Raw genomic sequence first — 22,514 nt, 5'->3', positions numbered from 1 at the left:
GAAAATCAACTATTGTTTACCACTCTTTAATTTTTAGTTGAATATAGAGATTTTTTTAAATTCATGGTAAATAATAAAGGTATACTCTAATAAAAATATAGTTAGTTAATGTAAAATATTACTTTGTTACTGTGAAAACATTTTCCATATTTTAAAAACACAATTAAAAGGGAAGAAATATCATTATAAAAAATTATATGAATGAGGAAGAAAGACTTTCATACCTGTATGTGTTTGTGCATGTATGTATGTGTGTGCAAGTGTATGTACGAGTGTGTGCATGCATGTGTATGTACACGCGTACCTGCGTGTGTTTGTGTGTATGTGTATGTTTTGTGTATGTGTTGTGTGAAGGCTGAGCTCTTTCAGCTTCTGAAATCAAGGAGAGAAAACAGGCTTCTTGCTCCACAATCTTACCTTTCTTAGTTTCTCCACCACCTCTCCTGAAATACTGGGGAAGTCAATATCCTTGACTTTGCTTTCCACTCACTTTTAAACCTCTATGGCCAACATTCTCCATCACTGATCTGGAGTGGCTCTTATTTATGCGGTCTTACTCAGCCAGGCTGCTGTCTTGCTCTCTTGGTGACAGCGTTGCCCATCTACTGCTGAAATCTCTTTCTTCTTGCTGTAGTTGAACTTGCCAGTTATATATAATTTTAATTTCATGTCTAGTGGGCAGCCTATGTCTTGAGTCAATAACAACTTGAATACTAAATCCATAATATGTAAAAGTTCATTAAGTTATCAGTTTGCATTTTGATTCTTTGTAAATTCACCTTCATTGAATTTTATAGATAAGAATAATGTATTTCCTATTGTAATCAGATTATTATTTTTTCATGTATCCAACATGTACTTATTGGTCACTGTGTCTATATGATGAACACAGAAAAGTGGCCAATGGTACCAGCAGGAGTTAAACAATTATCTCCAAACAACTCATACTCTCTTGAGAGAGATATGTAAATAAACATTGCCATGCTTGGTAATAGTGCCAAATCAAGGAATGTAAACAAAGCTTTGACAGCACCAGTAAGGGAGGAGCTTACTTTTGGAGGAGTTGGAGAGGTAAACCAGAGACCCTGTTATGTAATGCAGGACAGAACGCCAAGCATAGAGTCCTTCCTGGCTAATAACCACAGGATGCTTAGACCAGGTTCAAGTCCTGCAGGTAGTACAGATTGCATGATACAGAATCCTTGCTCTTGCTACCTGTGGGGTTTTATTTGCTGCATAAAGGGAGAAGAGTCAGGTAAATGCATCTGTGATCACTCTGGTGCTTCTGAAAATGTATAGGCGCCTTTGAAGAGGAACAGATGCAGTGAAGGAAGTTGAGTGAGGAAGCTAATGAAGAAAAACTCTAGGTGATGATTAGGAAAAACCTAGACCAGTGTGTTCACTTAATAAAGAAGGGAGAAAAGAAGAACCCAGTGATGCTCACTTGAAGGAAAGCCTGGTGTGCACATTGCATGTCTGTTTTGTTGCTTTTTACCCTGCAGACGTGGGATGTGGAGCTGGAAAGATCCGCGGAATCCTGGGCTGAAACATGCCTGTGGGAGCATGGACCTTCAAGCCTGCTGCCCTCCATCGGACAGAATTTGGGAGCACACTGGGGAAGGTAGTGGAAAGTGCAGCTTTTTATTTCTGGACACACAAATGCCATGAATGAAAATGCTGATTAATCGATCGCTGCAAATTTTCTAATGTTTGGTGCCTAGGACTAAAGAAGCTAATTGCAAAACAAGGAAAAGTCCAATATCCTACCAGAACAGTCTCTGACTTCCTAGGTTATTTTTGTATTATTTGTATATGTAAGATCTGCAGCTTACACAGAGGAAGCTTTCTGTCAAGCCTTGTCAGTCTTAGTTGGTTTTATGTCCCTCAACTTTTCTTGTTTCCTGTGATTTTTCTCAAACAGATATCGACCACCAACCTTTCATGTACAAGCGTGGTATGACGAAGTGAGAGACTTTAGCTACCCATATGAGCATGAGTGCAATCCTTATTGTCCTTTCAGATGCTCTGGCCCTGTTTGCACACACTACACTCAGGTATGCTTTCTGTGAGCTACAGTTCCTTCCTCCAAATGCAGTTACTACAACTGCCTAAGAACATATGAGCATGTGTCTTTTTTAAAAATTTAATGTGATTATTTAAGAAAATGTGTATTGTTGTCAATCCCATGGAAGAGACATAAAGATTTCTATAAGCACTGACACTATCACAGAAGCCCAAAACCTTCCTTAAAAAGGTTACTTTAATGACTTCACATGTAGAATAATTTACTATGGCCTCGATAAGTATTTTCAATGAACAGTTTGCCATCTTTGAAATCAATTTGGTGCCAAAATTATAATTCATGATTGACAGCTACTATGTACAGGTGTGCAGAATTTTTAATATGCATGTATAAATTTTATATTTTGTATCCACATTTAGCATTGCATGTGTTACTAATTTTTAGGTCAAATAAGGGAAGGCAGGCTCAAGTAGACAAAGGTCACTGCTGTGCTAAGTTTCTAGAAAGGAGGGCTTCTGAGCATTGCAAGCTTACTTCTTGCTTGAGATACAGGCTTCTGTTTACTATTTTTCTACTTAGTAGAAATGTTCGTAGCATAAGATGGAGATGTAACTTTGAATTATTTAGTATGTTTGCACTTCGAAAATGCTGATGTTGTTTTGCAGAGAGGGCTATTTTCCTGCGAATTTCTTTTATAAAAAATCTCAGGCAAGATGCATGTTTGACCCTGTTGCTCCAGTATAGATCAGTCTTGGCTTCTGAAGCTCTGTTTTTATCCATTTCTCTTTGATGCACTGCTGCCTCATGTCATCTTTTAGCCTTCCCTGAGCTTCTCTTCTCTAACACAGGTGGTGTGGGCAACCAGCAGCAGGATAGGCTGTGCCATCAATCTTTGCCACAGCATGAACATCTGGGGACAGATATGGCCCAAGGCCGTCTACCTGGTGTGCAATTATTCTCCCAAGTGAGTAGACAGTGCGCGAGTGTCTAATGGAGAGTTTTTCTTAATGTGAAAATAACTTTATAATCCTGGGTTTTCTTATCTTCAAGGTATATTCATAGAGTGTGTTGCTTTAATTCAGTTTATCACCCATGGCAGTGATTATAGTTGTTGAATGTGTAAGTCAGTCCTTACAGGGACTGGGACAATTGAAACCTAAAGACACAAAATGTATTTCTATGTTTTCATCTTGACTCATTATACTATTCTTGTCAATATTTACTAATTACGATGAGAGATTTTTCAGCTACACATTAGTTGAGAAACACATATTTTGCCTGTGCAAAGAAGACATTAATGAATGTAAAAAATCGCACACAACCATCCTCTGAGTCAGATTAAGTTATTAGTATACATGAGATACGTGAATTCAGTTTTTTTCTCCTAAATGATTGATTCTTAAACTGTTAATAGTATTCATGCCAAGTTACTTTGAGAGTTTTCAAAATAATGACCCATTTCTGCCTAGACCAAAAGTAACTCATAGTAAATTAAAGATTCGGGGTTTTATCTTAAGATGACTGCGTCATTACTCTGGAAGTACTTACGTAGTGATGTTTGTAACATCTCAGTAATGTCTTAATAGCATGGGTCATCTCTTTAGGGGAAACTGGTGGGGCCACGCGCCTTACAAACATGGAAGGCCCTGCTCGGCTTGCCCACCCAGTTTTGGAGGAGGCTGTAGAGAAAACTTGTGCTACAAAGGTCAGTGTCATGTTGCTCTAGTTTTCACTTTGAAATCTGTTTATCCAGCTTTATATCACTTTGTGTGCTCTTGGGGGATGTTGCAAGAGGCAAGAGTCTGCCTCATGTCTGCAAGGGCCTGGATGGAATCCCCAGTGCCAAGAAATTCAAAAGTATTCTAAACCGCATTAGTTCTCACACGAGTACTTCCTAGACCTAAAGTGCAAGTATTTTGAGGAAGTCATTTTAAATGTGAATAAATTATTTTCAACTTATTTTTAAAGGGTTATTATATCCATTGTGACGGGGACATGTGCCTATAGGATAGTAGCAAGAGTTTCCATAACTACTTCTAATACTTTATCACTACTATCATTTTTTAAGGCTTTGACACTTTAAGTAATTCATTTTTAATGCTTTGAGAGTTTAGACAAAAGTACGTTTCTATGTATCATACTGACCTGTGCACATTGAGACAAACTGCCTTTCCACTTCTCCCGGTAGACTATATGTCCTTTGTTTCTTTGTTTCTTTCTTTGTTTCTTTCTTTGTTTTTTCTTTCTTTCTTTCTTTCTTTCTTGTTTTTTTTTTTTTTTCAAGACAGGGTCTCTCTGTGTAGCTTTGGCTGTTCTGTACTCACTTTGTAGACCATGCTGGCCTGGAACCCACAGAGAACTGCCTGCTTCTGTCTCCCTGAGTGCTGGGATTACAGGCGTGTGCCACTGTGCCTGGCTTAGATTATATTTCTTATGCCAAAGCAATTTTAAATGTGTGACCGTATTGTTGTAGAATTTATAAAGTTGGTGCTCTCAAACACATTTAAAGTCCTAACATGTAAATATAGGGCTCAGGTGTTGAAATGCTTGCCTAGCATGCAAGAAGGTCTGGACTGAGTCCCTAGCACCAAGAGTAATAGCACTCAACCTTTAACCTCAGCAGTAGGAAGGTAGAGGCAGAACAATTCAGGAGTACAAGGCATCCTTAAGTACAGAAAGTTCAAGGCCTTCCTGAAATAGCTGTAATCCTGTCTCAAAAACATGTAAATATAGATATAATTCAATATTAAGAATGTCTAAAGATATAATGTGTATGACAAAAGTTTATGAAAGGTCATGATCTTGGGCATCCTTACGGCCATGTTTTACCTTCTACTTTTGATGAATAAATGAAATTGATCTAGATCAGGTGTGTTAGGAAGACTTGAGCTACGTACAGCTCCCTGTTCGGTGCTCATAGAGAGCCATGTATTGTTTCCCTTAGTGACCAAATACTTCTTTGAGGGGATGATCAGACAGGAAGTACCCATTCTGCCTCTCTCTTCTATGTCCCTGTTTGATTTTCTAGGCCCTTTTGCAGCATGACCTCCTTCTGTGATGGTCTTTGTTCTATCCGCCTTCAATGCTGCAACCTCTCTGCCCTTCACCAGTGATTGTTGTGTTCCTCTTAAAAGGGATATTCCTTTATACCCACACAGTTTTTTCTAAGCTCTGACTTTATGGACACAAATGAGAATAAGCACCCTTTTCAGCACAACACTGACAACCTCTTGTTATAGGTCAACCTGGGGGACTGCAGAGTTAAATTTCAAGCTTGAAACTATTCTCTACTTAAAGCTACAACCTTTGCATTCTGAAGCTTGTTCTCAAAGACAAGACATCCATGGTCATTTATGCTACAACAAATAACAAGGGCATGCCCACCCTTTATGGGATGTTTTCATTTGGTACCACACTGGAACTAGATTAGACTACACTGAATGTTACCTAGACACTTAACAAAAAATCAAGGGCTTGGAGGCTGATGTGTGCATTTCCCTTCAGTGTGGTACACACAACCATAACCTTGAGTCAAAACCTGTGTCAAGAGAGTACTGAAATTTTAGTTTTTAAAAATTTAGCAGGTGTAGAAAAGCATTTACTTAGTAATGTGTGCTCATGTAAATAAAATCCATGTTTTTTAATCTTTTCCCCCTGACAGAAGGATCAGACAGATATTACACCCCTCGGGAAGAAGAAACAAATGAAATTGAACGGCAACAGGCTCAGGTCCATGACACACATGTCCGGACAAGATCAGATGACAGTAACAGAAATGAAGTTATCAGCACTCAGCAGATGTGTAAGACCTTAATCATAAATCAGAAACTTATACTTTGCTTCAATGGTCATGGTCCTACTTATATTTGCTCATTTTCAGAATATAAAAAGCATGTTTTAGCTGGGCAGTGGTGGCACACTCCTCTAATCCCAGAATTTGGGAGGCAGAGACTGGTGAATCTCTGAGTTCAAGGCCAGCCTAGTCTACAGAGTGAATTCCTGGTGAGCCAGGGCTATACAAATAAACCCTGTCTCGAAAAACCAAATTAAAAATAAAATAAAATAAAAACCCAAACCTAAAAGCATGTTTTAATAACATGTAACACTCATTTTAGCAGCTTTAAAATTATTAAAACTCTATGGGTCTTTTTGTTTTCCTTTTAGCTCAGATTGTTTCTTGTGAAGTCAGATTGCGAGACCAGTGTAAAGGGACCACCTGTAACAGGTATGTATCACCATTAGCCACACCATCAGCTGACAGGATAGTAGAAGTGTGTGCAATCTGTGCTGCTGTCTAGAGAAACTAAGGTTTCTTTCCCACGACTGTCACTTAGGTATGAGTGCCCCGCTGGCTGTTTGGACAGTAAAGCTAAAGTCATTGGGAGTGTACATTACGAAATGGTAAGTGGAAATGAAAATTGTGTGGGAATACAATCTTTTTCACAAGTGTCTATTTTTAGTGTGGGAATTGTGGATATTAAGTGTATGTGTTTTTCTCAGAAATGTTTCTTTAGGTTATAGTCTTATGAACCATCATTTGCTTCTTCCTCTAGAGCCTGAATTCTTTAACATTCTCTTGTCTCTTCCTTCTCTGCAAGCAATCCAGTATCTGCCGAGCTGCCATACACTATGGGATAATAGACAATGAAGGCGGGTGGGTAGATGTCACCAGACAAGGAAGGAAGAGCTACTTCATCAAATCGAACAGAAACGGTGTTCAAACAATTGGGTAAGAACCTGAATGGTCTTTTCTATCAGATGAAATTTAATTGTCATAATGAGTTGGTCTTTGACCCAGTCATAGAGAGGAATTTCTGGGAGAGAAGATGCTAATTTTCAAAGTTCATTTTAGCTTATACTGTCCATGTGTAAAAATATGGGGAAACCCCCTAAACTCAAAGCTAAATCTTTTTGCTTAAAGGCATGATAAAATTATGAATTTTTAAGAGATTCAATAAGTACACGCAAATGTATAGTTAGCTCTCAAGATTGGACAGAGACCTCATTGGTTAAAAGCACTGACTGTGCTTTCAACAAACCAGGATTTCAATTGCCAGCACCCATATGGAAGTTCACAACTGTCTGTAACAGGGATTCAACTCCTTTTTATGGAATTGCAAGCACCAGGCATGCACATGATGAACATAAATACATGTAGACAAAACTATTATACATATAAAATAAAAAGTTCTTTTAATTCTAGCTAAAGTTAAACAGTAAAATTTTCAGTTATAGTAAAAAATATCCCAAAGGGCCCTAATTCATTACGTGTTTTTCTACACAATGTACTTATGCCTTATTTCATGCAACGGTTGACTAATATAATAAATTTTATTACTAAGGGAACATTATTTTTCACTTTTTAATTGTTTAATAATTTATTCACTTTATATCCTAGTTGTAGCCCCTTTCCTCATCTCCTCCTGGTCCTGCCCTCCCTCCCTCCCTCCCTTCCCTCTCCCTTAGACCACAGAAAAGGGAAGCTCTCCTCTGCTACCATCTGACCCTAGCCTATCAAGTCTCATCAGGACTTCCTGGATCCTCTACCTCTGTGGCTTGGCAAGGCTTCCCTCCCAGGGGGGAGTAATCAAAGAGAGGGTACCAAAGTTCATCTCAAAGATAAGCACTGTTCCCCTTACTAGGAAACCCACATGAAGACTGACCTGCCTATGGGCTACATCTGAGCACGGGGTCTAGGTCCTCTTCATGCATGATTCTTGGATAGTTCATCAGTCTCTGCAGGCTCTCCTGGGCCCAGATTTGCTGTTTTTCTTGGTCTCCTTGTGGAGTTCCTGTCCCTTCTGGGTTTTTCTATTACCCCACTCTTCAATAAGACTCCTCGCACTCTGTCCAAAGTTTGGTTATGAGTCTCAGCATCTGATTTGATTCTCTGCTGTGTGGAGTCTTTCAGTGGCCATCTATGGTAGGCTTCTATTCTGTTCCCTTTCTTCCACCACTACCAGTGTCTATTCTGTTTCCCCTTCTGAATGAGAATTAAGCATCTTCTCTAGGGTCCTTCTTCATATTTAGCTTCTTTAGGTCTGAAAAGATCATCCTGAGTGAGTAACTCAGAACCAGAAAGACATGCATGAAATATACTCACTTATAAGCAGGTATTAGCCATATAATACAGGATAACCATACTACAGTCCGCAGACCTAAAGAAGCTAAATAACAAGTAAGAGAACATTTTGAAGTCTTCTAAGCATGTAATGTACTCTTGCCTTTTTGTTGTTGTTGTTCATTTAAGTGTAATTTAAACACATGAAAAGCTATGATTCAATTCTTGAGTGTTTCTCAAATTTAGTATAATGTGTTTCATTCTAAAACATGGCAAATTTCATATGTACTTCAAAGCAGAGTAATGTAGCCTTTTGAAATATCTTTGTTTAGTGTGTTTTTCTTTCTAAATAAAAGACAGCATTGATATTCACACAGAAAGCTTTCCTTAGGAGTTTTAGCATATATTCCTTCCTCATAAATACACAATTTCTTGAAGTTTCACAGATTCAATTGGAATTTACTGCTGGGTATAGGAGTGTAGTTCCTAATCCCAGCATGTGGGAGGCAGAAGTGGATCTCTGTGAGTTCAAGTCCAGCCAGGTCTGCACAGTGAGTTCCAGGACAGCCATGGCTATATAGTGAGATCCTGTTTTGGAAAAAAAATGGAATTAATAATTATAAAAAATATTATTTTAGAATGTCCCTTCCAAACTAGTGTCCTGGTTTTCTATGTGGGCAGTTGTGCGGCTTCAGACATTGCCAATGTCTCTTTTTAGTACACTGTTGTTAGCTTACTCACCTAGCAGAACTTATAAATCATCATTAATAAATAATAGCCATTACTAAAGTAGATACTGGTTAATGATGTACTAAGGGACAGTGTTTCATCTTAAACTCTATTTTTGATTGTCCATTATAAAAATGCTGCTGAAATATGAAGTGTGATACATTTTGTAGTTTCTGCATTTTGTGATTTGTAGGATCACAAATATTAAACACTGCTTTTGAAACTATTAGGAACAAAATAATAGTAAGGTTTTACATCTTTAATACTAAGCAAGGAATTTAAAGGGTGAACCATGTTGAAATATCAATTGTAAATGAGCTATATATCAATAACTGATGATTTTCTCAAAACTTTCTATGTAAACCAGTTAAAAATTTAAAAGATAATAATATAACTAAACTTTCCATCTTTTTCTGGATAATTCACACAATAAGAAGAAATTCCATGCACACTGCCCAACAGTTGGCCACAAGTCTCAGCATATGCTTTGATAGTCTGCAGGGCACCACCCTCTGTGGTGGGTTTCTAGCTTGTTTCCTGTTTTCTTCTTCTCTCTCTTGATTAGTTTCTTTAGATGTACAGATTTTAGTAGGTTTATCCTATATTACATGTCTATATACCTGTGTGTCTTTCTGATTCTGGGACAGCTCACTCAGGATGTTGGGCAGTGTGCATGGAATCTTATGTAAGAAGTGGGAAATAGTAAGATCTGGAGGAAACAGGAACTCCACAAGGAGAGCAACAGAACCAGAAATTTGAACACAGGGGTTTTCCCAGAGACTCATACTCCAACCAAGCACCATGCATGGAGATAACCTAAAACCCCTGCACAGATGTAGCCCATTGCAGTGTAGTGTCCAAGTGTGTTACATAGTAATGGGAAGAGGGACTGCCTCTGACATAATCTGATTGGCCTGCTCTTTGATCATCTCCCCCTGAGGGGGGAGCAGCCTTACCAGGCCACAAAGGATGACAATGCAGCCACTCCTGATGAGATCTGATAGACTAAGATCAGAAGGAAGGAGAGGAGGACCTCCCCTATCAGGGGACTTGGGGAGGGGCATGCGTGAAGAAGGGGGTAGGAGGGTGGGATCAGGAGGGGAGAAGGGAGGGATTTGGGGGGGATACAAAGTGAATAAAGTGTAATTAGAAAAAAATAAAAATAAATTAAAAAAATAAGAAATTCATTCATTTACTGTAGACCATTTAACAAAAGTGAACAATTGAATAACCATTGCCCCTTTAAGATACTTGTCATTTTTCATTTTTTTTTTTATCTTATACTGACTAATGTAAAGGTTTAAATTGGCTATGTGGACCAAATACATTAGTGTATAGGTTTATTATGAAATAGATGATGTGTGCTTATACTATAAGTCCAAACACTTTAATAAAAATGTTTAAAAATATGATAAAGCCCTTAGCAGCATTAGGAGTTATATTGTTACTAATGTCCTTAACCAAATAATTGATTTTTTTTCGTCTGTAGCAAATATCATTCAGCTAATTCTTTCACCGTTTCTAAAGTGACAGGTTAGCACTCTTTTCTTATTTGTTTTTTTTTTTATCATGTATGGTATATTTGCAAATGGACTCACTTTTTTCATGCTTTAATTCTTCAGTTCAAGCCGTGACATGTGAAACTACAGTGGAACAGCTCTGTCCATTTCATAAACCTGCTTCACATTGCCCAAGGTAATGCTTTCCACATTTTTCTTTTTTTCAATTAATTATTTTTTATTAATTACAATTTATTCACTTTGTGTAGCCTCCTCCCTCATCCACTCCTAATCTCACCCTCCTTTCCTCTTCTCCTCCTATGCCCCTCCCCCAGTCCACTGATAGGGGAGGTCCTCCTCTATTTTCTTATCCTTCTAATAAAAATAGATATTTGCATATGTGTGCATGCATTTGCATAGTCACTTAATGTGTTTGACTTTGGACTTGTAATATCTGTTTTGATCAGAAGTTCTGGTTCCTTTGGGGTTTAGAATTTTTTCTGGTCTAGAATTGCCTCCCAGAGGAAACAACAGGACATCACACACTTCATGTACCCAAGTACCCCTACTGTACCCTCTCTAAGTGTTGGCCATTCCTTGGGATCATGTGTTCAGTTCACATGTGCAACAAAGAGTATGTATTGGTTCACATAAGCTGTTATAATAAAATGTCACACTGGGTGGTATAATATCAAACATTTACTTCTCACATTGCTGACGACTGGAAATCCAAGATCAAGGGGCTGCTGACTCGGTCACTGATGTGACTCTCTTCCTAGCTTGTAGATGGCAACAACGTACCTTGTGTCCTTACATGGCAGGAAGAGTTCTTTCCCATCTACCCTTTATGCAGGGGCACTAATCCAAATGGATAAAGAGTCTTCATCAATGCCTTATTTAGCCGAGGTGCCTCCAAAAAGGTCCAACCTGTCTCCAAAGAATAATGCTGTGGGTCGGGACTTCTACAGACACATGTGGGATTGACAATGACATTCATTCTACAGCAAGCTCTTCTAACAGAAATCAACCTAATTCACATTTAACACTGTTATCCATTTCCTGAATTGGAGTAATCTAATTACAATTGGTAACTGAAAATAATACCGATAATACCAGAAAAGGATTCTTCATTTTCTGTCCTTAGGAAGTTCCTCATTTTCAGATGTGGTGTGAACAATCGGTCTTGCACATAAACATAACTATCCCGTGTTTCCTAAAAGGAATTACCTCAAAAAGAATGTGAAGGGCTTATGGGGGGATACAAAGTGAATAAAGTGAATAAATAAAAGTTAAATAAAAAAAATTAAAAATAAAGAATGTGAAGAGGCAAGAATTACTGTATTTTTGTATCCTCAGAGATTTCGTATCTGGCAGAACAACCCGAAGTAAATGTTGGGAAAAATAGGGAATAAATAATTATTATTCAATATTGATAGGCACCTTAAATGCCTTATATGTAAATAATTAGAAATGTAAATACCCACTGAATGCCTAAATGAGTCATTAGCATTTTATTCACAGCAGAGGGACAAATGTAAGTCAAGGACTGGTTATTAGATCACCCTTTCTCAGAAACATAATGGAACGATAGTAAAACCAGCAGAAACAAGTGTCCCACACAACCTTTCTTTAAGTTGATCAAGGAGATCTAGTTGTCACTATTGATGCTGACCTTCTGCAGGCTAAGCGCCTGCAGTTAGGAATAAGGTGCAGTGTACACGCATGAGCGTAGGGAGAGGGAGGTGGTTTGGCAGCTGTAGGAGGAGGAGTTTTCACATCCAGTGAGATAATTTCTAGTCAGTGGAGACATGTTCAGTTCTCAGAAACTCCAGGTAGCTTCTCTTATAATTATCAACCCTCCAAAAACTGTCATTTATTATTTATATTTAAATGGACCTGACTTACATATTCTACAAAGTATACACAGTATAGAGTGTTGTACATTGTTACAGAAATTTTAGAAGTGACAACTAAAGCTATTTCCTGAAGGAGACATATTTACAATGGTAAGGGTGAATTCAACTTAGGTTTTTTTGTTGTTGTTGTTTTTAATACTTTAAGAAAACTGATCATGTTAAAGGTATTTTCATATGGCTGCCATGCTGAGAGTCTTGTATACTATGTGAAATGATGTTTTCAACGTTTTAGTTCATATTTCTGTTAAGTGCCTATTGGTTGAGGGCGGATATACACACAGAGACACAGAGAGACTATCGATTAAGAAGTAACTGCTTAATTTTTAAAAAACATCAATTGATAATTTCTTGAACTCTAAGAATGGATTTAATTATTATGGACTGGAGGTCTCTATTTAAAAACAAGCTTTTGGAAGCTTTGGAAGCCTAGCCAATTGATAGAACAATGGGCTATCTGTAGAAAGAGTATGCCATGCAAAGAGAACTGTAAAGGACTTAAGCCATGAGCACATAGCATATTTTGTATGTTGAAAAAGTAACCACCCTTCAGTGGAAACAAGATAGAAGAGGAGCCACATATTAATTTACCAAATATGCAGAAAATATTGTAAGGATCTGCTCATTTATTTTCAATGCAGAAGAAAGTTTCTGGAATAATTGGAGTACATAAATGGTATTTCAGGACTTCCATCTTTTAGTTTATATGTGTGTCAATTGATTTGGGAGGACCAAGGCAGGCAAGATCACAAGAGAAGGGTGTTGTTGTAAGTTACATAGTGGCTGATCATATCTTTATTTACCATGTTTTAAGTTCATTTAGGGATGTCCTGTTCATGGTTATATTAAGCATGAGTGGTATGAATTACTGCCCAGTTGAATGTAAGGTACCAAATAAAGAGGAACCAAGGCACAATAGAGGCTTTGGCAGAGACTCCTGCAGTAATAAAATTGCACTGTGTTGTAATGTTAAGTGCACAGAAGAGTAGGATTTGATGGGATGCAAAATAAATCTGAGATATTTACTAGACATGAATGGAAGGGCTGAGAAAGCAGTAGGTGTTCAGAGTGGAAATATAGACATCCCACCTGGAGATGTAAAGTGGGAATTAACTGTTTGTAGATGAACCTATGACCATGACCCTGAATGTGACACCAAAGTTGTGGACACTGAGAAGAGAAACATGTTATAGAGCATCCAGTGACAGGCCATCACCGATTTCCCAAGCCACATGTTTACTAAATTCTACCAACATTGACTTGGAAACTGAAATCCACAGGGCATTTGTCTATATTTCTTTCTGCTTTAAATTCCCAAGTCAGTGATACTCCAAACAAGGACCATTCAAGGACCATCTGAACCTGTGCACAGATGTAGCCCATGGCAGCTCAGTGTCCAAGTGGGTTCCCTAGTAAGGGGAACAGGGACTGTCTCTAACATGAACTGATTGGCCTGCTCTTTGATCACCTCCCTCTGAGGGGGGAGCAGCCTTACCAGGCCACAGAGGAAGGCAATGCAGCCAGTCCTGATGTGACCTGATGGAGTACGCTCAGATGGAAGGGGAGGAGGACTAGGAGAGGGGCATGGGAGGAGAAGAGGGAGGGAGAATGGGATTGGGGTGAGTGAGGGAGGGAGCTACAGCTGGGATACAAAGTGAATAAACTGCAATTAATAAAAAATAAATTAATTAAAAAATGTAAAAATATTCCCAAATCAGAAAGCTTCTCAGCAAATAAAAACAAACAAACAAACAAACAAACATATCTTTGTTAAAACCTAGAAGTAAGTGAAAAGAGCCATTTTGCCATCTGCTGGCTCAGGCAGTTGATCTATTTCAAGAGAGATTAAGGTAAGCAAGACCCATAGTGCTAACTTCGTTTCTACATAGGTTTCATTTCTAAGAAGTGTTGAACTTACCAGCTTACCTTATGCATTTTTCTCTTCAGAGTATACTGTCCTCGCAACTGCATGCAGGCAAATCCACATTATGCTCGTGTAATTGGATCCAGAGTCTATTCTGATGTAAGTATGTTAATATCTGCAAGTACATAAATATTTGTGCTCATTTAGATTAAACAAAGTAGGACTGAACTACTTTTTGAACTTGTACACATATTTTCACAATAGCTAACTAAAATATGCTTATATAATTATTTTCACTAATTTTAACTCATGTCTTACTCATATATCAAACGCTTAATAAGAGAGCCTAGAGGCATTCTTAGGGAGAAAAATGCAGTTTGTTTCTCTTCAGTCGTCCTACGGTTCCTCTGTGTCTGTAATGTGAACTGCATAGTTTAATAATTTTTCAAGTATATACATCATATGCTCACTTCCAAAGAAAGCATTTGACAAGAAATAAAAGGACACAAACAGGTAATTTGTTAACATCCATACAAAAGTGTTAATGTTCTTTGTATGAATCTGTGTGTTTCTCAGTTTCTCGCTCAACCCAGCTATAAAACGAATAATAGAAACTCTATTGTATTTGTTTAATAACTGAGACTCTATTATATTATTTTAACAAGCTTCACAGCACTAGAACTGAGCAGTTATTACTGTTCGTAACCATCTAAGGTAATTTGGCTTCTTCCCAGTGTACATCCCAGAGATATTTGCACTTTTTAGATGTCTTTGTTGAACTCCTTCTGCTGATGTCTCTAGGACCTCTCCCTTGGCTGAGTCCCCTACTTCCTCCTCTAACTCCTCCCCTTCCTGGATGGCAGGAAGTCTAGCCCTATTCTCTTCCCTGCTCAGCAACTTCCTGTACGGTGCTCTGTTGGCATATCAGGGAATGATTGGGGATCAATGTTTACAAAACATTGAGACGGGAGATTATCAGAAGAAGAACTGCAACCAGATATGGAGGGTACAGAAATCAACATTTGAATTACACAATAAACTTATGCCTACACAAAAGGGAGCTAAGTGCCAGAACATTGTGATGTGGAACTGTAGGGTGATTAGAACGGGAGCTCTAGTACTGATGGCTTCAGAGTGGGTATATGCATTGCAGATGGCTTCTGTAGTATTGGTCAGCAGAGGGTTTGTCTTTTTTTAATGGTAGGAATGGAATCCAGTGAGAAATGTAGGTACATGTAGATGCAGCAGGCATCAGTGACAGCATTGCTGTGCTCTGGGTAGAGAAGAACTGCAGCTATGAGGGGAACCAGAAGGACGAGAAAGAGAGGGGGGAGGAGGAAGGGGAAAAGGCAGAGGGAGAGGAAGAAAGAGGAATCTGAATATCCCATGGAGATGGAGATGATTCGGTCTTTATATGGTGTGATAAATTCAGATTTTATGTGGCAAATATTTGGAAGGCATTGCCAATTTTAAAGGATTTACAGAAACAAATGTTGAAACTCTCCTCTTGATGTATGTGCTGTTATCTTAAAAGTAGGTTGGAAGTATGACGGATTCCCATCTCACAGGAACTGCAGAACTGTAGACTAAGCCTGCCAATCTTCTTTGCTCCCACAAAACGTGTTGTCTCTCCAGTTAAACTATGGTGGAAAGGTAGAAAGGAATCAGCCCACTTCCCTCCTGTTGCTTTCTCTTGTTGCTCTTTCTGCTTCTAGAGCCAGATGTATATTATATATTCTGCTAGTGTGGACATCTTTTTTTTGTAGCTTATTACAGATCATATCCGTTCTGCATTTGTTCAAAACTCCTCTATATTTACAGATAAAATGTGTCATTTCAATAATAGATTCTTTAAAGTATGGATAGGAAACAATATGGCCTCTGAACTCAGTGAGAATGCCTGCTGACTGCATGCTTGCATGCAAAACAGTACTCTAAACACATCTTAGGGTTAGTGAATGTCATGTTTGGCATTTTTGTTGTCTTGAGGTGAAAATGCTGATCATAGTATTTTAATAAAACAAGTGGAATACTGAAATGCGCAGAGAATTACTTTTAAATTCATCTGTGATGAGCAGTATCTGTCCTAGTCGATGCAGTCTGGACTTTAACCTGCTGAGTGAGATGCCTCCTTCTCGGGGGAAGGACACACAGTGTTTGCCAGACAGCATTTTGTAATAGAGCAAAAACAGAAGAAGGATTAGACACCCTGGCCTTCAGGCTCTTGGAGCTAATAAATAGTGACTGATGCCACAGAGTTCAGAGCGCTTTGATAAAGCGAGGTCAGGCCAGACACACACGCTTGTGTGAGTTAAAAAAGCCTTGTGAAACCATCCCCATTGTGAACTGAGATAAGAACCCAATGGAGGCCTGCAGCAGTCTGGGAAAAAGAATACAGGAGGTGAAGTGGACTGTGTGGTGCTGAAATACTTCAACTCCTTGTTGTGCAGCATTACCTCAATACCCAGCTATTGATTCATTTCCAGAAACCATTTTGATTAAAGACAGTGCTTGAATCCAGGGAAGACTTCCATGGTCCAAAAGAAAGGATTTGACTGTTGGAAGACAGTAGTTTTAAACCTTGAAGATTTGGATCTGAAATATTAAAGAAAGCCTCTCCTCCATAGAATTTCTGTTTAGTTTGGATTTTGTGGCTGAATGTGTGAAGACGGTAAAATCCATTAAGGAAAAAAAAATCTCATTTCATGTATGCCTGCATTCTGGGAAATGGATCTTAGATATGTGCAGAACGATGGTTGAGTTGGGTTTAAGTAAAATGTGAATGTAAGTGAGGTCATCACCTCCACAATGTGACGGTTTTGTCACCATGTTCCAATATCCACCAACAAAGGCTGAGACTTATGAGTAGTGCTTGAAGAATTAAAAGGAATTAGATCGCTCTCTGCTCCTTTGGTTATAAAACTTTATGTTGGGACAAGAAAAGTGTCTCCTGTATTGGTGGTGGAGAGGTTTTACTATGCCAGCTGCTTTCAGCCTCTGCATTGAGACTTGCTGAGAATTGGTTTGATGTGCAGTTTTCCAAACACCCATTTGTGTGTGAAGCATTCTACAGCAGCTGCTCACTGGCTGCACAGACAGTGGCTGGAGACCTCAGACTACAGAAGCATAGGCTAGGCAAGTCCAGCAGGGAATTCCTCCTTAATGGTGACTGTTGCCTTCACCTCCACAGCTGTCTAGTATCTGCAGAGCTGCAGTCCATGCTGGGGTGGTTCGAAATCACGGTGGCTATGTGGATGTCATGCCTGTGGACAAAAGAAAGATGTACACTGCGTCTTTTCAGAATGGGATCTTCTCAGAAAGGTAAATGCAGGCACAACACGCCTCTGTTTGCATCTAAGTGGCTGGACAGTGTGTCTCCTTTGGTCCTCGCATGGCTGCTGTTCCCTCTGGGACGAGGGGAGCTGTAGTACCAGACGTGGCTGTCTCCTGCGGGCTTATGAAAAAGCAACATGAAAATCGGATTACCCAGAGAACCACTCTTTTGTTAATTGATCTTATAAAAGGGAAATTTTCTTCATCCTCTTTCAGATTTTCTAGATTAGTTTTTATATTTACTTCTTTCTAGGTGTGCATGGCACTGAGTATTTCTCTAATCCAGTTATCTGACAAAGTATTTGACCAACACAACGAGTCTTATTTTCCCGAGAAATAAATTCTCTTTTTAATTTGAAGTTGGATGCTTAGTGTGATGTAAATGAACTCTTTCAGGCTATCTTACGGTGTTCAGCTCATTAGGGTGACATATTTTTATGACCTGGGAAAATGTACCTACTCAGTTTATAAACTATTAGTAGAAATAAAAAGAAATGAACTTTTAGTGAATTTTTAAAATCACCAGTATTTATGGAACTAATGTGAGGTTCCATTTATTTGTGCAGATGACTACCTTTTAGAAATTTCCTGGATCATATTTCAAAATGATAGCAGAGAGGAGTCAGGTTTCTAATAGTTTTTCTAAGAACATGAAGACTATCCCATGGAGAGTCCAGATCGCCTTCACCAATTAAGATACACACACTGTAAGGCTGTTTTCATATGGAAGTGTATCAGGAAGGAGACCATGGCTGAGGAGAATGTTTGCATCTTGGGTCATGATCTTCCGAAGCAGGCAGAACATCTAAGGCAGGTCCTAGAGTTTTAACTTTCAATACACCTTACATTTTTAAGATTTGATTTAAAACTATTTCTCTGTGGATGAGTGATAACCTAACAAAACTGGGGATTGCAACTATTTTTTAATTACTGTGAATAGCCAGCACTTTCTCCGTCACTGGGGTAGCGACTTCAGGAGCAGCCAAATAATGTTGAGTGCCTGGACCCTAACATATATGTGTGTATATATAAGCAGTCTCTACGATCAATACTGCATCTGAAAGTTCAGCAGTATAGATTTGCCCAGGATATCACTATGCACAGAGAATCATTCCAAACACACATACTTCCTAGGGCTTGTAGTCTGTGCCCTGGAAAAAGATAGAAGACTAAATATTTTCCTCCTATGTACATTCACACCTGGCACAGCATATGAATGTGTCATATATGCTTATTTTTACAACTATCATCGTTTTCTCCCTCTAAAATTCTTTCCCAATACTTCTTGTATTGGGAATAAATATAGAAAGAAATTTCACTTTGTGCTCAAGATTGAATATTCAATTTGTCAATTATTACAAATATTCATTGTGTTAATTATTACAAAACAAAATTTTCTGTAAAATGCAAATAAGCTATGTCTTTAAAATAATTATATATATATGTATGTATAGTTCTGCATTACTGTCACCATCTGCTCTAAAATAAAAGAGAGGGATGGAGGGAGGGAAAGAGAGATAGAATATTAATTTCCATTTTTAAGTCTTTCCAAATTTGAACATTACATTTCACTGTCATGTTTCTTCGGAACTGTCAGGGCTAAAACTTAGATCCAGTGATGGTGTCGTGACCGTTAGTAAATGATAACAAGCTTGTGCGCTGAGGCACTGCTTAAGTATCCGGAAGCTTCTGAGTTGTAAAGAGCTGTTAATGCTGTAAACCGTTTGCCAAGTCCTAGCATCACTGCAGCAGGTTGAAGGAGCAGTGGCCTAACTTTGATGTGTTAGGACTTAAGGAAGCGATTCATGGAAACATGCCCAAGACTCTGAAATTGTAGAGTGGCTACTATCCTTCCTTGTGAGCTTCTCGAGTTTCTTTAGTAAACTTTCAGTGCAGCAGGCAAGCAGAGCTCGAGAGGATTAGGTCATCTTCAGTAGAGCTTCCCGGGAACAGTAAATTATGGCAGGCTGAGACAGTTGGGCCATCTGGATTCATGGAGCTACTTGCTTGAGTTGTCCTCAGAGAGCATGACTTATTGGGAGGATTCTATGTGCAGACGACCTCAATGTCCCCTTTGTGCTCTTGCAGTTTACAGAACCCTACGGGAGGAAAGGCATTCCGTGTATTCGCTGTTGTGTGACAGGGAACACTTGGAAGGGGATCGGAAAGACTGCTCCAAATGCCACATTTCTGAAGTTTGTATACAACTGTAACATTACTGTACAGAAGAAAGCAAGTGTTGCCAGCCCAGCCCCAGAGTGCAAATACGTTCCACTCTTGATAAACAAAGTCTATAAAATAAAACATGGGACAATAGGTTTGGGGAAAGTAATGAACATTTACTGGTTTTAGAAATCCTGTGTTAAATATTGCTATATTTTCTTAGCAGTTATTTCTACACTTAATTTCATAGTCGTGATGTTCTACATTTCGTATATTTTATTATATGGTGCTTTGTATATGCCACTAATAAAGTGAATCTAAACTGAATGTGAATGGACCTTAAAGAATTATCTGTTGCATTGAAAATCATTCAACCCTAAAACTGAACGAAATGTTTAAGTCAATTTTTTAAATTAAATTTTTATTTTTTATATTAATTACAGTTTAGACACTTTGTATGCAACTGTAGACCCCTCCCTCATTCCCTTCCAATCCTACCCTCCCTCCCTCATCTCCCATTCCCCTCTCCAAGTCCACTGACAGGGGAGGTCCTCCTCCCCTTCCATCTGACCCTAGCTTATAAGGTCTCATAAGGACTGGGGCTCCACAAGGAGAGCAACAGAACCAAAATATCTTGCCACAGGGGTCTTTTGTGAGACCGATACTCCAACCAAGGACAATGAATGGAGATAACCTAGACACCCTGCTCAGATGTAGCCCATAGTAGTTCAGTGTCCAAGTGTGTTCCCTAGTAGGGGAACAGGGACTGTCTCTGACATGAGCTCAGTGGCTAGCTCTTTGATCACCTCCCCCTGAGTGGGGAGCAGCCTTACCAGGCCACAGAGGAGGAGAATGCAGCCAGTCCTGATGAGACCTGATGAACTTTTTTTATAAGTCTAGTGCTATGCTCTTCCTCTAACTCTCTAATAGTCTTCCCTTAGGACTAGGCAGTTTTCCTTCCTCTTAAGTTGTGTTATGCAGACTATTAAGTCCGGCTGTTTTACTTGTTCTTTTATGTAAAATAATCCTTTAATTTCCAAGTGAAAATATTTGGTTTCTTGATAGTGGCCTCACTAGTATGTGGGCAAAGTCCTAGAAGTATTATGGGAACACTCCCTGATAATCATGCAATAACTGGAGGGCAAAACGGCACCCAGAGCTTGCTAGTGTTGTTAGGATTGAGTTCACGTTTATCTTTTGTATCCTGGCAAGTACTCCTGCAGGCCAGGAAGTATAATAAAATGTCTAATGAGGATGAACTGGTGCATTACATTATTTTTTTATTTTTACCACTGGTTTTCATAATGGCAAACGGCTTTGTGTATAAACCTTCCATTAGTGTGATGCTATTTTAGTAATATATTTGTTTCTGTGAAAATGTATTGTGCCTTAATACCTAAATTCTGTAAAATGTTGCTGTTCCTGTTTTTTTTTTCCCTGATGGTGAACTTAATCATTTTTCATAAGCATATTAAAATTAATCAGTTTCAAAAATTTTTACTTTTATATGAATGCTTTTGAGTTAGAATCATTCTAAAAATAAATGAGCAGTTTTATTTTCTTTGACTTACTGACATCAGTATAAATAAGTGCTTATTAGCAGAAATCCACAAAGTTGATCTAAGCATGCAGGTATTTGTTGTGTAGAAAATCGTCATTCATTTAGAAACATTATGACAAGAAAAAAAATTGAGTAGTGAATTTTATAATGGAGAAGAAAAGCATCACATTAAAATAAGATAATGTTTATAAATAAGAAAAAGCTGAATAGATAATAAATGCTTCGAATATTTTTAAATGAGTAGGTGTTAGAAGCAGGTAAGATAGAGATAATTTGCATGCTGGGATCAGGAAAAGCAATGGTAATACAAAAAAAAAAACTAAAAAACAAACTCAGGAATAATTCCAGAATAATAGGTTATGAATAAGGTAATATTGTGTGGTTATTTGATGAAGAGGGCTGACAGTTAAATTGTTCAGAATGTAAACAGGAGTTATGAAGATAGTTATCTGGAATTTTTTCCCCCAAATACACATACGGACATTTTATACGTGTTTAATTATAACTTTCGTGTGTGTGTGTGTGTGTGTGTGTGTGTGTGTGTGCGCGCACGCGCCCTTCCTTTCATTTGTGTCCTGGTCATTGTATCCCTGGAGAACGTCCATCACCCTTACAGGAATAAGGTTCTCCAGACTTGCCCCTAGTCTACAGCTCCACTGTGGATTCTTCATACTGTTAGAGTAACTCCATCCAGCCTTGTCCCTGTATGCATGTCCCTGTATGTCCTCTTTAATGCATGCTTCCAAGCTCAACAGAATGATTCTCTTCTTTGGACTTCAATTGCCCAGAGGAACCAACCTCATTGTAACAGCACTTATTTCTCCCTAGTCTAGTTTCTACGTAAGGTGTGTTTTTGGATAGCCTACTTCACTCTGTGTCCTTCTATCACTTTTCCTGTAAAATGGAACACATCCTATCTTTTACAGATGGTGCCAGGAATTAACGGTGGCATTATGTGTGATGTGGCAAAAGAGAACATTAAACATGCAATATGCCATCAACATATGTTAGTTTTTATTCCATTCATTTTTATTTTCCTTGCAGAAACTCTTCACCTATCATATTATACTTCTGCTGGTGAACTTATTAATTTCAAAACATATTAAATTAATCACTCCAAAAGATTGCTTTTACTGTCATTTATTCACTATTCTTATTTCACTGATCCTCTGGTGGATGTCTCACTAAATATGAAATCTTGCAGAAACTTCTTTGCAGTTATTCTGATATTAATTAAATTCTGTCTACTATAACACCCTTTACTTTGTCTACATTATTCTAAATTTGCTGCATATTTATATAGTTCTTTAAACTTAATGAGTTTTTTGTTTTTGTTTTTGTTTTTTGTTGTTGTTGTTTTTTGTTTTC

At 38.3% G+C, this 22,514-nt stretch overlaps 1 protein-coding gene across 2 annotated transcripts in view; it reads left to right on the top strand.

Annotated features, from left to right (window-relative positions):
• The window catches only part of Crispld1 (cysteine rich secretory protein LCCL domain containing 1), a 36,221-nt gene extending 15,142 nt beyond the window's left edge, over positions 1 to 21,079 (top strand). Inside the window, exons 3-15 of one of the 2 annotated variants that reach the window (XM_021664647.2) lie at positions 1,503 to 1,621; positions 1,922 to 2,054; positions 2,872 to 2,987; positions 3,628 to 3,728; positions 5,685 to 5,825; positions 6,188 to 6,248; positions 6,358 to 6,424; positions 6,622 to 6,752; positions 10,303 to 10,346; positions 10,436 to 10,508; positions 14,173 to 14,248; positions 17,280 to 17,410; positions 19,511 to 21,079. In XM_021664647.2, the coding sequence (XP_021520322.2) occupies positions 1,503 to 1,621; positions 1,922 to 2,054; positions 2,872 to 2,987; positions 3,628 to 3,728; positions 5,685 to 5,825; positions 6,188 to 6,248; positions 6,358 to 6,424; positions 6,622 to 6,752; positions 10,303 to 10,346; positions 10,436 to 10,508; positions 14,173 to 14,248; positions 17,280 to 17,410; positions 19,511 to 19,562 (1,245 nt within the window). In that variant the 3' untranslated portion in view covers positions 19,563 to 21,079. Of the gene's footprint in view, positions 1 to 1,502; positions 1,622 to 1,921; positions 2,055 to 2,871; positions 2,988 to 3,627; positions 3,729 to 5,684; positions 5,826 to 6,187; positions 6,249 to 6,357; positions 6,425 to 6,621; positions 6,753 to 10,302; positions 10,347 to 10,435; positions 10,509 to 14,172; positions 14,249 to 17,279; positions 17,411 to 19,510 lie in introns of those variants that run through there. The other variant, XM_021664648.2, reaches the window with a different exon arrangement.
• The last annotated feature ends 1,435 nt before the right edge of the window (positions 21,080 to 22,514 follow it).

The sequence above is a fragment of the Meriones unguiculatus genome, chromosome 6 (genome assembly GCF_030254825.1).
Source record: "Meriones unguiculatus strain TT.TT164.6M chromosome 6, Bangor_MerUng_6.1, whole genome shotgun sequence".
NCBI lineage: Eukaryota > Metazoa > Chordata > Mammalia > Rodentia > Muridae > Meriones > Meriones unguiculatus.
Note: the sequence above shows the minus strand (reverse complement) of the source record. Positions and strands in the feature narration are given on the sequence as shown.